The 17,913-nt window shown below is 36.0% G+C and overlaps 1 protein-coding gene across 1 annotated transcript in view; it reads right to left on the bottom strand.

Annotated features, from left to right (window-relative positions):
• Positions 1-17,913, bottom strand: part of CFAP54 (cilia and flagella associated protein 54) — a 142,156-nt gene that overhangs the window by 57,558 nt on the left and 66,685 nt on the right. The window contains exons 32-40 of the mRNA XM_060777277.2: positions 16,769-16,856; positions 16,341-16,438; positions 11,654-11,884; positions 10,094-10,236; positions 5,161-5,358; positions 4,579-4,727; positions 2,228-2,455; positions 712-935; positions 490-622 (exon numbers count right to left, since the gene is read on the bottom strand). Coding sequence (XP_060633260.2) covers positions 490-622; positions 712-935; positions 2,228-2,455; positions 4,579-4,727; positions 5,161-5,358; positions 10,094-10,236; positions 11,654-11,884; positions 16,341-16,438; positions 16,769-16,856 — 1,492 coding nt within the window. The remainder of the gene's footprint in view (positions 1-489; positions 623-711; positions 936-2,227; positions 2,456-4,578; positions 4,728-5,160; positions 5,359-10,093; positions 10,237-11,653; positions 11,885-16,340; positions 16,439-16,768; positions 16,857-17,913) is intronic.

The raw sequence follows: 17,913 nt of genomic DNA, 5'->3' as shown, positions 1-17,913 counted from the left end.
TAGTGCTAACAGAGGCTTTTTTCAATAGAGGTTTATAGAAAATAACAACTAATCTTTGATATTTTTTGTAAATAATATTAAAATTGCAAGGTAATTCAAAATGACTAATGCCATTACAATTATACAGACAAATCTAAATTTTTTAAAAGTCCAAGAGTAAATCAAACCAAATTATCTCTATAAGCCAAGATGACTAAACTGAGATTGTTGTATTTTGCTCATTTCATGAGAAGACATGATTCACTAGAAAATACAATAAGGCTTGGCAAGAGGAAGGCAGTAAGAAAAGGGGAAGACCACATTCCAGATGGATAGCCTCAATCACAGAAACCACAGTCCTGAGTCTACGGCACCTGAGCAGGGCAGTTGATAGCTTGGAGGTCTCTCATTCATAAAACTGGCACAAGTCGAAACATATTGATATAAATTAACAACTAACTTAAAATGCAATCTTCCACCTACTTTTTCATATTTAAAATACTTTTTTACCTTCTCTCCAGTAACAGTTATAAGATGTTTGAAACAAGGCTGTGGGCCTTCAGAATCACTGAAATGTATCTTTTGCTGCAATTGTCTCTGAGCAAACACCATTAAAGGAGTAACTTGCTCTGTATATCTCTCACTGAAAAGAGATTAAAAATAAAAAGATTAAATTAAAAGACTAGACATATTCCACATAAATAATCTTCAAGAATTTGGCACATTGCTTACTGTGTAATTGTATTAAACTGCATGGCGATGAATACTAGTGATTCCCATTTCTTCAAGTGAAATAAAATCTCAATAGTACGAAGGACCACATTACGTACTCTATGTAAATTCACAACATTCACATCATCAAACGCGTTTTGGAAAGAAAGATCAGAACCACCATCATAATCACAAATGCTTCCTACACAGCTTGGAACACAGAAATCTCCTTCAGAATCAATAATCTGTGAATTAAAAACATAAAGTATTAAGAAAGGCATCCACCTTTCACAGTATGGATTTCTAATTTCAGATGTTTAGAGCTTGTTATGTTCCAGAACAGGTCCAAAACTGGGTATAGTTTCAGGCCTTCCCAAGACTTGTTTGATACTGAACACTGACAGGCATTATTGCTGCTGTAAAACAATTTATCCAATGCCATACAGCAGAAAACATTCCAGGCCTTTTGCTAAAGGGGATCAGGATTTCCTGATCAGCAACTATAGAACTGAGTCTCTAAACAGCTACTGTATTTCTTCAGTTATAAGAGGCACTTGTTTCCTACATAAACATCTCTAAAAATGGGGTGTGTCTTAGAATCACAGGTGTATCTTATGTATTTTTATTGGTGGGGATGGTTCTGAAATTAGAGTGAGCCTTACAATCAATAGCATCTTAAAATTGAAAAAAAAATAGGTAACTCTACCCAGCCATAGTCAACAATTCAATCGCCCACAGCTGGACAAATGTGGGGCCCTGAGTTGAGGTGCACCCATCAGCACAGCTGATGGAAGAAGGAAGTTAGAAACAGGAAGAAAAATCAGAGTGTTCAAATATGACCTCCCTCCTCCCATGAGATCTTAGCAAGCAGGTTAGTGACAAAAGAAAATTCATTTCTCTAGCTCAGACTTGCACAACCTGCGGCCTTCCAGGTATTTGGAACTCCCAAAAGCCCTAACCAACTTGCTCATTGGAATTTTGGAAGATGAAGTCCAAAACACCTGAAGAGCCACAGGTTGTGCTGGCCAGTTCTACCATGTTCTCAGTCCTCATAGCTTATTCCAGCCTCAAACTGAAAATGTTAGGCAAAAAATGATCAAACCAAGTTGCTGATACAAATGAACTCTTACTCTACCACTGGAAGGCTGTTATGTTTGACCATGATGCTAACTAGGGTTCCCAATTCACTACATGTTCCATACAAAATTTACTGATATACAGTATATCAAGAATATTTCTTCCAGTCCCACTAGTAAACAATTTTTCTTGATGTGCTTAATTACCCTTTGAGAATAAAATTTATTTATTCATTTATTTATTTACCTTGCTTATATACCGCTGTTCTCAGCCCGAAGGCAACTCACAGCGGTTCACAACAACAAGAGACAGCAGAATTCAATGTTACAGTATAAAAGCAGTTATCAACTTAATACAGTTGCACAATTAATAAACAATTAACAATTCTGTTATCTTTCTCTTCCTTGATTGTCAATAACATGTAAAAAATATTACCATATACATAATGTTTTTTAATTACCTTCACAGAATTACTGACTTGGAGATCAACAATCATGTCAATCAGGGCATCTGATGCCATATAATATGATAGCCAAATGGTTTTATGGAAAAGCTCCTTAGTAAAAGGAAATGCTGCATGGAAAGATGGTGAATGTTTAATGATGGATTGTACTTCCTGGGTGTAGTTCCAAAGATCCTGGCATGCAGTCTGAAGCAATGTCCAATGGCCACCACGATGAGCAAGAACCTGGATTATAATGTACAAAATAAAGATCTGAAAAGTTGAGATAGATTGTTCTCATAGCTTTAGTATTAAAATACAAAGAATTGTGTTCAGTTCTTAAAAGTTTTGTTCTTAATTATGCATTCTTGCAATAGTTCCACAAAACTCCACTTCTACTGCCCCTTACGAACCCCACCACACTACAGTTTCCTCACCAAAATCCTCCTTTTTGGCACAATTTTGGATGATCTTCACTCAAAAACAAAACTGACATCAAACACCATCCCAGAACCACCACCCCCAGTACTTTCATGTTCAGCTATGCATCGTCTAATGTGGTAGCCGGAAGTGGCATTTTGTCACTTCCCAGTGCCATTTTGACTAATATGCTACTGAGTATAGATGTAATTATGAGACAGGACTGTAAAATAATGAATAATAAAGTAACATATCAGTTATAAAACTTAAGAATAAATTTTAAAACAATTAAATTATGTGTAATATTGACATTAAACAATAAAGTCAAATAATTAAAAGCATAACAAGAAACAAACAAAAATAGCGTTGTTCAAAAATAAAGTCCCTTCTGCTGCAGCGAGTGGTCAAAATATTTTCTGAATAAAAATAGCTGGCAAAAAAAGGCAGAGAAGTGGCCAGTCTCCTATGGAAATAAGATGGCCAGACAAGAATGTTGGGATTCCTACAGCTGCTTTCTCAACACTATCTTTTAAATTCTGTGGAAAGATTAAACAATTTCTGACATCACACAGTCAAAGGATTGCACTCACAAATGCATTGTTTCAGAGAAAAGTGTGTGTGTCATTTCTGACCTCATTTCAAAGGGGTCAGACACACAGACACTGTCTACCTATGCTATTATGGAACTCTCTTGAATGCCATATAACTAGCACATACACTCATGAATAATTGAAAAAGAGAACAAAACATTTTCCATCTCATCTATTTAATCATTTTGGTGAATGTTTAAAATGGAGTGAAGTAGAAAACAGGAGGTTGACAAAATGTAACAAGAAGGTTAGATGAAGTCTTGCTGGTGTATCCCAGGGATTTTGAAGAATTTAGGAGATTTGAACCCCACTTACACCTCAAAGAAGAAAATAGTTTATAAGAAGTAAACTATAAGACCCCCATATTCATGCCATGGTTAAATTACCTCACTACTGGTACCAGCATACTACAGATTTGTGTTGGAAGGCCTAGGGATTTCTAGAGAAGTATTCTCAAGGAATTTGGTAGATCTTCAAATGCAACTTCCAGAGGAACTGCCTAGAGTAGGGGTTCTCAAACATTTTCAGCCACGGAGCCCTTTTTGAAGCAAAAGTTTCTCGTGGAGCCCAAAGACATGTTTATATATGATATTATATATATATATATATATATATATATATATATATATGAGGCAAAACTTTTAATATAAACATAACAGTATTTCAGTGGAAGACACCAGAGGCCATCCAGTCCAAAGCAACGGCAACAGATGACCACCCAAGCTTTGTGATAAATAGTAATAACAACAACAATAATAAAAACAAGAGCAACCCCAAGGGACATCCAGTCCAACCCACTTCTGCCATGCAGGAAAAGCACAATCAAAGCATCCCCAACAGATGGCCAGCCAGCCTTTGTAATAATAACAACTATAATAATGTTAATAATTCTGATAACAACAGAAATCTCAGGGGCCATCCAGTTCAACTCCCTTCTGCCATGCAGTAGAAGCACATTCTAAGGGCCCCCTGAGGGGGGAAAGAGAAAATAGGGTTTTGGAAACAAGTAAGGCAAGGAGGAAAAGATCTAAATGGGAAAGAAGGCAAGGAAAAAGGGCTTTTAGGGGCAAAGGAGGCAGATGGACGGAGAGGAGCAGGAAAAAGGAGGGAAAGCTTGGATGGTGAGGAGGGGAGGGGGGAGGGGGGAAGCGTGTACCTCCAAGGGCTCTGCAGAGCACACTTTGAGAACCTAGAAGACCTAGAATATGCCTAGGGAGATTATTTTCTATGGACACAGGTAAATGAAATTTTGGATATGGATTTTGTGATTACAGAGTCTTAGTATATGAAACCAATACTGATTTTCCCTATGAAAAGTTGATAGAAAAATATAAACATCGTAATTAAAGAAGACATTACCACAGCTCTTCTAATATGAAGAAAAATTTTAGCGAAGTGGTCCATCATAGCTGAGTAGCAAAGAGCTCTTTCGCGTTCCTTGTAGGAGAGACCTCCATGACCTGATCGAGGAGTATCTCTTACAGAACGATCAGAAGAACGAGCTGTGTCTAAAACCAAAATAGGGTATTAGTCTCTTGATTAGAGTTATGCAAGACTTTATAATTTGTAGTAATTTTATCCAAATTTATTACAAAGAAACATAATCATTACCAAATCTGTTTCTACCAAAACAATTATTGCTTAGAGTGATAAATAACCTTTACATTCTATACTTATGCTGGTACTAAGTTATAGATACAACTGTATCTAAGAAATACATCACAGGTAAGTTTCACATATGATTCAGTTTTAACTGCTTAATGACCACATTCACAATTCAATAAACATATTAATGAGTAAACTCAAAAATGAATACTGGGAGTTTAATCAGTACCAATTGACTCAATTGTTTGAGGAAGCCATCACTGGATTAAAAAGAAACCTTCTCACCCAGATTTACTCCTCACCTATTAGCCGTTTGACCAATATATAGTAACGCACCTTTATCTGAGATTGAAGATGAAAGCTCAGTCAGATCACTAGGATCCATCAAGGCATCAGTTTCAGGAGTGAGACGATTACTTAGATCAATTAGGCTTGAGCTGGAAACAATGGTGGAAGAAGCACTCTGCAATATACGGGAAGATGAAGACAAGGAAGGAACAGAGTCCAGCGCAGGGGAAGAAGAGCCAAGTGTGTCTGAGCAAAGAACAGCAAGGAAGTCTTGACTTTTAGAAACTGTTAGGAGCAGAATATTTGGGGCAAGTATTTTCATGATCTCAGAATTATTTAATTCATCTAGCATATCAGAATCACAGTTGAAAAGCCAAGATGAAGGAACCCTGAAAGGTTCTAGTATTCCTCAAAACTTTCTTGGTGTTGATTGGTACTACACTAGCCACAAACTGAACAATGGATTTTGTATTCCTTGGTGCGGTCGCCTGGCAAGTTCAACAATGCAAGAGGTACAAAGAGGTCAACTTCTTTATGGTGTACTAGATCAAAAGATATGGAAGAGATAGTATGTCTTACAAGGTGTAATAGAACCTCTGGAGCTAGGTTTCCCTTTTGCTATAATAGCAGCACTGTGGAACACCACAGGATAAAAGGGAACTGCTAGGTGAATATTGGTACAAGTATCATGGAAATGATAAATCAAATATTATATCAGACACTGGTAGATTCCTTTGAAAGAAAAGTCTTGAAATAGTTGAATCATTTCAAAACATATCAAGATTTTCTGAATAGTAATAGTATAAATTTATATAAATACAGAAGAAGCAATAAATAAAGTAATAAAATATTGATATAACAGCATTATTTGGAATAAATTACAACATTGTTTGGCCTGGAATTCACTAGCTACTTTGCCAAACTACTGCTGAAAATAATATGATGTCACATTCACGTAATGTTAAACAGGAAAACATTCTATTCTTAAAGAAGTAGCAAACCAAGTCCCTTTTATTATGTTAGTTTTAGCCATATCATTTCTGAAATGAACAATAAACTAGGTTTTTTCTTAACAATGGAAAATTAAAATGCAGATGAGATTCAAATAATGAGAGATATTAGTAAATGAATACACAAGAACTTTGAGAATAAGAGAAAGATTATATGGATGGATAACAAACTAAACAGTTAAACAAAAGTGAAAAATTCTTCACAAATCTTGTGTATTAAGCAGGAGATTATACCATAGCAAAATTTTGAGTATCACAATGTAGAAAAGATGTTGAACAGACACAGGAAATTTGAATATACAATTCAGGCTAGAGGGGGGAAAGAGGCACAGAGAACATGCAAGAGCATTTTAAAATATTTAGATGATTCTTAGAAAAAGGAACAGATAAAACACTCAAACAACGTAAGTCTAATTACCATATAGTATAAGCCAAGTTTTTCAGCCCTTTTTTAAGGCTGAAAAAGCCTCCCTCAGCTTATATCCGAGTCAAAGTTATTTATTATTTTACTCTGTTATAATTTTTATTTTTATTACTTTTATTATCTCAATAAATGTAAAAATGGCAAAGCAGCTGGCCTGGATGATCTATGGATGGAACAAATCAAGAACTTTGGTCCCAAAGCAAGGTGCTGGCTGCTGAAGCTGATGAACAACTGCACTGCATCCTGTCAGATCCCCAAAATCTGGAGGAAAGCAAGAGTCATCGCCATCTTGAAGCCAGGCAAAGACCGCAATGACCCAAAAAGCTACAGACAAATCTCCCTGTTGTGCCGCCTCTACAAAGTTCTGGAGAGACTTATTTTGCATAGAATTATGGAAAAAATAGAGCCATGCCTGATCTCACAGCAAGCTGGCTTCAGAAAAGGCAAAAGCTGCACATCGCAAGTGTTGAACCTGACTCAGCACATAGAAGATGGCTTTGAAAGGCAGCAGATCACAGGAGCTGTCTTCATAGACCTGTCGGCAGCCTATGATACTGTGAACCACCACCTCCTCCTGAGAAAAATGTATAATATCACAAAGAACTACCACCTCACCCGCCTCATAGGAAACATGCTACAAAACAGGAGCTTTTTTGTTGAACTCCAGGGCCAGAGAAGCAGATGGCGGAGACAGAAGAATGGCCTGCCTCAGGGGAGCGTGCTTGCTCCATCCATGTTCAACATCTACGCAAATGACCAGCCACTGCCAGAAGGGACAGAGAGTTTTATCTAGGCTGATGATCGTGCCATTACTGCTCAAGCAGGGAGCTTTGAGACTAGAACAGAAGCTCTCCAAAGCTCTAGGTGCTCTTACTGCCTACTACAGGGAAAACCAGCTAATCCCTAACCCATCTAAAACACAGACAAGTGCCTTTCATCTCAAGAACAGAGAAGCATCCCGAGCTCTGAAGATCACCTGGGAAGGAATCCCACTGGAGCATTGCAACGCACCCAAATACCTGGGAGTCACTCTGGACCGTGCTCTTACCTACAAGAAGCACTGCCTGAACATCAAGCAAAAAGTGGGTGCCAGAAACAATATCATACGAAAGCTGACTGGCACAACCTGGGGGTCACAACCAGATACAGTGAAGACATCTGCCCTTGCGCTGTGCTACTCTGCTGCTGAGTATGCATGCCCAGTGTGGAACACATATCACCACACTAAAACAGTGGATGTGGCTCTTAATGAGACATGCCGCATTATCACGGGGTGTCTGTGCCCTACACCACTAGAGAAATTACACTGCTTAGCCGGTATTGCACCACCTGGCATCCACCGGGAAATAGCAGCCAATCGTGAAAGGACCAAGGCAGAGACATCTCCAGCTCACCCCTTGTTTGGGTATCAGCCAGCACGTCAACGACTTAAATCTAGAAATAGTTTTCTAAGATCTACAGAGACACTCGCTGGAACACCTCAGCAAGCAAGAGTCCAAAAGTGGCAGGCTCAAACCCAGCACCTCAACCAATGGCTGATACCAAACGAGAGACTCCCTCCTGGGCACACAGAGGACTGGGCGATTTGGAAGGCACTGAACAGACTGCACTCTGGCACCACGAGATGCAGAGCCAACCTTCAGAAATGGGGCTACAAAGTGGAATCCTCGACATGTGAGTGTGGAGAGGAGCAAACCACCTGCTGCAATGCAACCTGAGCCCTGCTACATGCACAAGGGTGGACCTTCTTGCAGCAACACCGGAAGCACTCCAAGTGACCAGATACTGGTCAAAGGACATTTAACCAACTACCAAACTCACAAGTTTTGTATTTGTCCGTTTGTTTGCTTTGTTCTATTAGAAATGTAATATAATGGACAGGTTGCTATGACACAACAAATAAAAACTGTTATTATTTTGCTGTATTTATTATTGTTGTTGTTACATTTACGTTATTTTACTCTATTATTATTACACTTATTATTGTACTCCATTTATTATTACTATTACATTTATTATTTTACTCTATTTATTATTGTTATTATTACATTTATTATATTACTCTATTATTATTACATTAATTATTTTACTCTCTGTTATTATTGGAAGGATACGTAAGCACATTTTCATTGAAGAAAGTTAGAATAATGGTTTAATCAGAGTTTGACAAACTTATCTTAAAAAATAATAATAATAATAATAATAAACTTTATTTGTACCCCGCTACCATCTCCCCAAGGGACTCGGTGAGGCTTACATGAGGCCAAGCCTAAAGTATCTATTTTTATTTTGAAATTTACCAATAGCTGCTGCATTTCCCACCATTGGCTTATACTTGAGTCAATATGTTTTCCCAGGTTTTTGGAGTAAAATTAGGTGCCTTGTCTTATATTCGTGTCAGCTTATACTCGAGTATATTCGGTACTCCAAACTATACAAATCATTCATCAAAGAAACAAACAACTTAAAGAAATCATGGAGAGCTTTCTATAGGTATGTTAATAAAATTGACTTCTTCACCCACCCTTTTGGGGATATTTTAAATTGGAATATAATTAGTCTGATGTACTAGGTTTAATTGTGTTCTGATTAAGACTCTTTTAATATATGTATAGTTTCTATGTATTAAAAAAAGGAATATTTTGTATACTGCAAGGCATCAAAATTTCTAGACCATTTCTAGAAATTTCATATGCAGGATAGACACAGGTTAAAAACAAGACATTCAGGCAAAATCGTAACAAATATTGGAGTAGAAGGATTTTACAGAAATTCAAGAAAGAATACCTTAACAATTAGGCAAGACAGGATCAAAAACACAAGAACACAGAACCAATCAGAGTCCTAGAAGCAAGATGCATAGACTGGGGTTAAAGCAGAAAAAATGGATTATAATTTGAAATGATAAGCAGATCTTGATCAAGAAATCCAGAAAAGGATGCAGATAAGTTCCAGGGCAGAGTGGCCAACAAGACATCAAGACAGAAGGGATGCAAGGTTCAGCTCATGCACTTAAGAAGGAAGAGCTATAAAGTAAAAATAAAATGCATTGGGTAAGATGAACAGTTAGTTTGCTTTGAGTAGTTCATGCTGAACTGCACTCCATCTTCCCAAACCCTGATTTCCTCCCAAATATCTTTCAAAGTTCTTAGTAAACTGTGATGGTTTGTTGCATGAGCTAATAATTAAAAAAACTGTAAAATGCCAGGCATGGGTGCATACTGTAAAATGGATACTGTAAAATGCCAGGCATGGGTGCATAACATTACAGAATACATTGCACTATGCAACTGAAGTAAGACTGTATACCACCAGTCCAAATATCATTCAGTCAGTTCTTGATTTAAAATCATTCCAAAAGATGTCAACATAAAAAAAATAAGCAAGAAAAATTATTTTACTGACAAGACCAAATTTAGCATCAACAAAACTTGAGAAGGAGTGAAATCCACAACCTCTGGAAGGCTGCAACACGATATATGCTTCCTTTATTTTTATAAACAAATGCATAAAGCAAAATCACAACTACACTGTAAATTACATTTACCAGTTTTTCTTCTTATTTTTCCTGATGCTGATCTTTTAAAAAATGGAGAAATAAAAGATTTCATTTCCTCTTCTGTTGTTGCTGTCATAACAATGGTTCCTGACTTGTCTAATGATAATATTTCAGGGTCAAGATCATCATAACTGGAAAATAAAACACCAAATTAGAAAAGCATCAAATAAGTGTAATCTATTCCTCTTGCAATTTTATTATTCTCATCATTAATAATAATACTTTTATTTGTTACCCGTCAACAGATAAAACACAACACTATTAAAATGCATACACCAAAATACAACACCAATAAAATGCAGGTTAAATTCAACTGGGTATGCCTGCTAAAAGAGATCGGTCTTTAGTTGTACCTTGAATTTTGACAGCTGATTTCAGTAGCAGATCTCTTCTGGCAAATCATTCAACTGTTTCAGAACAGCCAATGAAATGTGTGAGAATGGCCAGTCTAGTTCTGGCTGGCTGGAGTAGATGCACCCCAGGGACCTAAGTGTCTGGGGCAGATTATACAGGAGAAGGCAATTCTCTAGATAACCTAGACCCAAACTATGTTGGGCTCTAAAGGTCAAAACCAATGATTTGTGTTTGTTTGTGTGTGTGCATATATCTGTAGGCAATCACTTGTGGCAGAGTATGATTGTAGAAGCCTATGCATCAATTTGTTTTATATGTGGAGATGGGTGCAGTGACCCACACACAGTCTTCGCAGAAAGAGGTTCTAATCCAATGGCATAGGTACCACTACAATTGGTGGTCTCTCATCTGTTGCAGCCTTTGTCCATCTTCATAACCATTGTAACATGTACCATGTTATCATTTGCCTGCTCTATTGTTGGTCTTTGGATCATTCTTCATCTGGTTCCTCTCTATAACCATGGGTGACCCCACTCGAAATACATTACTCCCAACAGCTTTGCTCATAGGTTCACTGGAATGCAAAAGCCTGCTGACCATGACAAAGTGACAATCCAGTGATATTACAACTCGCGCTTAAGAGACTCTTGGGAAACTTAACAATAGAATATAATATTGAGGATGAACTGAGATAAAATACAAAATACTTTATCCTGAAGGCTTTGTGGTAATATAGGTTACAAATATCATTTATAAGTAGAAATAGGATCATTATGCCAGCTGGGAAAGAGGGATCAAAACTAGGGATTTGCTGCATGATAAATGACATCACTTCAGAATGACCTTGTCCAGTTCAAACTATATTATTAGTATCAATGAAGGGTGTCCTGAACAGGATGTTTGTTTTTTAAAAAATCTACAGAATTGAATTACAGGTATCAACTAATTTCTTGTATTTCTCTCAGAGCTTCACTAGTTCACAATAATATATTTTAAAGGAGACAAGACAAAGTGATATATAACATCAGGAAGCAACATTAGTAGTAGATAAGCAACTTCCCTGAGATTTGTATCCTGTATAGCTATAACTCTGAGAACCAGAAGTATGGGGAGTAAAACAGTTCATTTTTGAAGGCCAAGAAACTGCTGGAACATGTGTGCCATTAAGAACTAATAACTATATCACATTTTTACCTATTCATATTCTGTATAGTATGAACTTCAATATTATAGAATTCCTCCAGCCGTTTTTTAAACAAATTGAAGTGAGCAATTCCCAGATAAATGTTCATTTGAGATCGCCATGGCATTTCTTCAACATATAGCCAACGTATCCTTCTTCGTCTTAAGAAGACATTGCCATGTAAATTCAGTCTGTGAATCAGTATTTGGTAAGCTAACTTTTTTGATTCCTCCTTTTCTTTCCTAAATAAAATTAGAGTAACAATATTTAGACAAAAAAAACACATTGTTTTAATTAGATGAATGGAATGGAGTTAGGAAGGAAACAATTCTGAAACTACAATGCTCCCTCACTGGGGGTGGTGGGGTGAAGGGGTTACATAAATAAGCTTTCTTATTATCTTTATATTCTTTTAAAAAGCATTAAAGGCATTTGAAAAGTAAGATAAACATAAAAAATTAAAAACAGAAGAATAAAATCAATACAGAGAACACGTGACTGGTGACAACTGAGCAACTTTTATTTTGAGACCTAGCTATAGTAGTCTCTCTAAAGTGTTATATAACAACATGTGGTGAGTCTTGCAGCATATGTTCAAAGAAAAAACTGTCAGAACTGAGGAAAACTGCTCAGACGACTATCACAAAATCATGTCAGAGTATATGAAGAATTATGCATGGCTGGTTGTTCATTTTTCAAATCTATAGCCCACATTCATTGTCATAACTGTTAAGAAATTTCTGTAAATATCTTGTAATATGCTATTTCCCAATTCATTTTGTGCAATGCAATTTTGATATATGACGGAAATCTCGTTGGTTTTCTGTGTGATTTGCCTTTGCTGTATTTTAATAGCATGTCAGTTGTTACAAGATGTATAATTTGTAATACTTTCATTTTTGAACCTTTTTAATTATGTTATAAAATGCTTTGCAGAAAGGTGGTCTATAATCAAATAAATAGATAATTTCTTTAGGAAGACAATGAATGCATCCCAATAAGGAAAGAGTGGCAAGAAGAAAAGCATCATGCAACTTTAAACATTCAGTAAAAGACACACATACATACATGCAGATCTCCATGTGCATCATAGCCATTATGAAAAGGCTAGTGTTGCTTCAAAAATATGTGAACAAAGTAATGGGGAAGGATGACATCATAGTTACTCCAAGCCCCTCTGTTCCCCATCATTATTATCAGCATAACATGAAAGAAGATACTTATTTTTTACATTTGTATCCCGTTCTTCTCACCCTTGGGGGGGTGGGCTCAGGGTGGCTTCACAAAAAATACTCATTTGAGTGCTAACCACAATCATAAAACACATTTATAAACAAGTCATTAAAATACATTACATTAAGAAACATTTGATTAAAATCACACCGGTTTAAAATCAGTGTCTGGGACAGTCCATTGTCATACATATCCTGATTGCTGCTGCTACTGTTCAAATGCTTGGTCCCATAACCAGGTTTAGGGTTTCTTTCTAAAGGACAGGAGGGAGGTAGCCAATCTGATATCACTCGGAAGAGAGTTCCGCAGACAAGGGGCCACGACTGAGAAGGCCCTGTTTCTCATCCCCACCAGTCTTATTTGGTGGTGGGATCGAGAGCAGGGCCTATCCAGCTGATTTTAAACTTTGTGATTGTTCATAACAAGAAATACAACTCACCACAAGCATTGTGAATAAAAAGTAATTTATATCAAATGAGGACAAGCAGAAAAGGAAAGCCAGTGGGGAAACCTCTATCCAATTCTCTCTCTCATGCCATAATGTGATACTATCTCAGAGTCCATGGGTATGGGTTACAGAAAATGCCATATTAGCCCCATTTAGCAGCACAGAGGACAGAACTCCTCATCCTATCCCAAAGAATAGGACTTCCAAAATTAAAATTTGTCCCAAAACGATTTACTGTGACTGTCCAAAGATGGTGCAGGCAACACTACAACTAGATTGATTCAGTCAAAGAATGACCTGAGGAGTGCAATTGAAGACTGCGGATTTTTAACATGTCACTCACAGGGTAGCCAAAAACTGAAATCAACTTGATGGCAAATAACAATAACTCATCATCCAGCCCAATCCATCTTACACCTTCTTTTAGGCCTGTTTAAGTCTTTTTTCAAGCCAGCAAATAATCTGACTTGAAGTTCCACTCTTGCTTCCTGTATTTGAATTTTTTAAATAAAAAAATCCTATACATAGTGAGCTGCTGCTTCTACAAGCTTGAAGAGTCTGTGGAGGAGACACACAAATGTTATAAAAAGTGACAAAATGGCTAATAGCATGATTCTAAGGCTTTAAAGCATGGATAGAGAATAGTGGCAATAATGAATGTCTTGCTGTTTATTCGTTCAGTCGCTTCCAACTTTTCTTGTCCTCATGGACCGGTCCATGCCAAAGTTCCCTGTCTAGATTTCTGCTAAAACTGTGAGCAGAATGGTCTCCAGATAGTTATATTCAGGTTTTAGTAAATGATAGAATAACTAACAAAATAAAAGTAACAAGAGGGACTAGGCAGGGATGCCCTATGTTACCATTACTATTCACAATAGAAATAATAGCAAATATAATCAGGAATGATGAAAAGCTAGTAGGGATAGGACAAGAAACAAATAAAATTAGTTTGTTTGTCAATTATACAATTTTGACTTTAAAAGAAATAACAGACAAAAATCAGAGGGAGATAAAGATAACTTTAAAAGAAAATATTAAAAACTTAGGAATAGTAGTAACTAAGGATTTAAGGAAAATGTAAAGGAAAAGTTTAGAGGTATTAAGGAAAGAAACAGAGAAAATATTAATTGAATGCACATTTATCCTGGTTTGGCACAATAACTTTATTTAAAATGAAAAAAAAATTCCCCAAAGTAAATTTTATGTCAAGCATGATGCCCCTTAAAATCTCAGAAATGGACTTTAATAAATGGCAGCAATTAACAAATGCATTTTGAAATAGTGGGGAAAAGAACAGAATAAATAAATGTTACTGATACAAATTGCTAAAAGACGGAGGATTAGGACTAGCTGAAATTAAAAGTTATTACAATCAAACCAATTGAGGCATGTGGTAAAAGGGATGGTAAACAAAGCTGATATAAACTGGATGGAGATAAACACCAAAAATATAGAAATGAGATTAGAAAAAATATTTTTAAGGGATGCTCAAAATTGAAATCAATCAAATGGGAAATGTACCATTAAAAGATATATTAATAATATGGAATCAACATAAGAATGATCTAATTAAAGGAAATTCTAAAATAACACCAATTATAATGGAGAGGAAATTTCCAAACAAATTTAAAAATGTAATGGATAATAAGTTGAAAAGGAGGAAATGAGTCAAAATTGGAAGCTGGGTGGAAAAAATAAAGGAGAAGAAGAATGTAAAGGAAATTTTAGGTAATTAAATATATCATGGTACCATGGGGTACAACTGGAGCAGTGGTTTAGAAGTTGGAAGGAAAGGAGCATGGGGGAAAGAGAGCTAATGACATTTGAAAACATGATATTAAAAGACCAGATGAATGAAGATGAGTATCAGAAAGGGATAACCAGTATGCTATATAAAATATTAATAGAGGTTAAATAGGGGAAAGGGGAAGAGACACAAGCAAGGGAACTATGGAAGGAAGAATTGGGAACAAAAATAGGAGAAAGAAATTGGGAAAGATTATGGAGAGCAAGACATCTCAAGAATTTATCAATCAGAATAAAAGAAAATAACTACAAGATGATATGGAAATGGTACTTGACCCCAATAGATACATAATATAGAAAAGAACTGTTCAAAAGATTGTTGGAGGGTTTGCCAAGAAATGGGAATGTATATTCACATGTGGTGCTAATGTAAAATATGAACAGAGGTTCTGGGGAAAGTTATAATAGAGATAGATAGCATTATGAAAAAAAAACCTAATAGAAATCTGGTGACTAAAGTGCTATCTTTATATGATACAGATGATTGAGGAAAAAACGAAAAGAATTTGATAACGTTAATTGAAGCAAGGCTATGAATAGCAAAAATTTGGAAAGGAGCGGTAGACATTTAGAAGAATGGTATCAGGAAATGTGGAAATTAGCAATAAATGATAAAGTAACATGTAATTGAAAGGTTTAAAAAGGCCTCCAAAAATAACGATTTTGAAAGCATATGGAAAAAAATTATTGAAGAAGCATTGAGAAAAGAAGACGGGAAGCAATCCTCACCAGAAGAAATGAAGTTCTGGTGGGACTTCGAAGAAAAGGTCTCCAGAGATGGGAAAATGAGAAGAAACAAACATGAATTATAGAGATTGTATTTTCTAATGAAAGGGAATGGAAATGTAAATTAATTAATTAAAAAAGAATGGACCCCAGTGGACTTCAGGGAGCCTTAAGGGAGCCTTTGGGAAATTTAAATTCTCCATACATAGTATACTACAGAGATGCAGATGGTCGATAAGGACTGGATTCAGTTGAATCCCCAGTCAAAAGTAGAATAGAATCCAATCTGTTGTAAATTATTTTGGGTCTTTCAATTTACTACTTGATCTGAAACAGTTCTCCAATTAGTACTCAGTGCTAAAACACAGTTATTTAACATCTTTTTCTAATCTCATTAATAAAACAAGTCACAAAATCAGAAACAAAATATCTACATTTAAAATTCATTTAAATTTTAATTACAAATCATAAAAGAGTTGAATTACCTTTGTCCATCAGATACCTTGCGCATACACGGGTGTTTCATCTTCTGTCTTTTATTAGGAGTGGTTGGCTTTTTCCCAAGAGTTGGTGATGCTGTCATCTGCATAAAAATAATATATAGCATGTCATAATTAAAATTTGTTAAATCTGCAACTGCACTCCAAGCTGCATATGAATCTGGACTTATTAAATAAAATTTTACTTTAAAGAAAGTTTTTGCATATTTACTTTTTTAAAAAAATCCTCTACACAGAAAAGCATCAGTGTGTTTCTTGTAATGTCCAGCAGGAATCCTACAGTGAATGGCCAATACGACACATATTTTGTGTAGTAAGATATCACTGAAGTTGTACTTTTAATCTATAATTATTGCATTTTAAGCATCTTGATATATTCCAAAATCTATGCAATGAAATATTATAGATACTACCTTGTTAAATTCTAGTGCTGGTTGTTTCTTTTCACGACGTTTGCCTTTTTTTCTTCCTCGCTTAACACCAAGAATAGCTTTATTTCGTCTGTTAAACAAGAACAGTGAAATTTACTATCTGTAAGAATGTTGCAGAAAGTAGTACTAATGTTTTATATTAACCATGAATAATTCCTCAAAGCATTCCTTAAAGCCTATGGTTCTATTAACTGTCATCCATTTTTATTAATAGCTTTGAATATCCTGTACCTCAAAGTATTAAACTGCAACATCCTTGCCAATTCTCTCACACCAGAAATGACTTGCAGTTTCTCAAGTTGATCTTGACACCAAAATACACATGCAGACACGCACACTTTGGTTCCTAGCACATACCTATTCTAATCCAATTTCATAGTTGCAAATGTGACAAAGTTGTAAGATTGAAGAGAAACAAACTAAATCAGATGCTGAAAAATTAATAACCATAATTACAGGTGAAATATGCCTTAACCACTATAAGACAAACATATTTGACCAGTATTGTGGGCTTTCTGGGAAAAGTACAACTGTTCTAAATAATTTTATCTTAGTTAAGATGTGTTTAAATATTATATTCCAACACTTTCAAAATTTAAATGCAAATTATTTTACTGCAATATTTGTAATAGTGCTAAACAACATACCTATCATGCCCCCACAGACCCCCCACTATTTTCCCCAATTTAAATCTTCTTTAGTTAGAAGGGACTAGTCTGTTTGTGTACGGCTGATGGGGAGGGAATGAAAGTAAGCACTTTCCCATTCCCTTTAAGACCCCCCCCCCCCCACACACCCGCCCAGGAATGAGTCTTACAGCTAGCTCTGGCAGCCTCTGGAATCAGCCATTTGTCTAGATGTTGTTAGAAGGAGTAAGGATGCAAAATAATTGCATGTCAAAGGCTGATAGAAGTCGAACAGTTGAACAGTTAGTTTTAAAAGCTAAAGAGATTTTGCGACTGATACAGAGAACAAGAAAGAAGACACAGAAGACAAGTAAGCAAATTCCTAGCCTTTCTATAGACTTTCTAGAAAATGAGTTTGGATCTTTTGTGATTTTATTAAATTATTTATTAACTGTTCTCCTATGTACACCAACTCTGTTCCTAGTAAGATCAGGGAACCTT

Source organism: Anolis sagrei, chromosome 5, assembly GCF_037176765.1.
Source record: "Anolis sagrei isolate rAnoSag1 chromosome 5, rAnoSag1.mat, whole genome shotgun sequence".
Lineage (NCBI taxonomy): Eukaryota > Metazoa > Chordata > Lepidosauria > Squamata > Dactyloidae > Anolis > Anolis sagrei.
The sequence above is the reverse complement of the archived record's forward strand: the minus strand, read 5'-3'. Positions and strand labels throughout refer to the sequence as shown.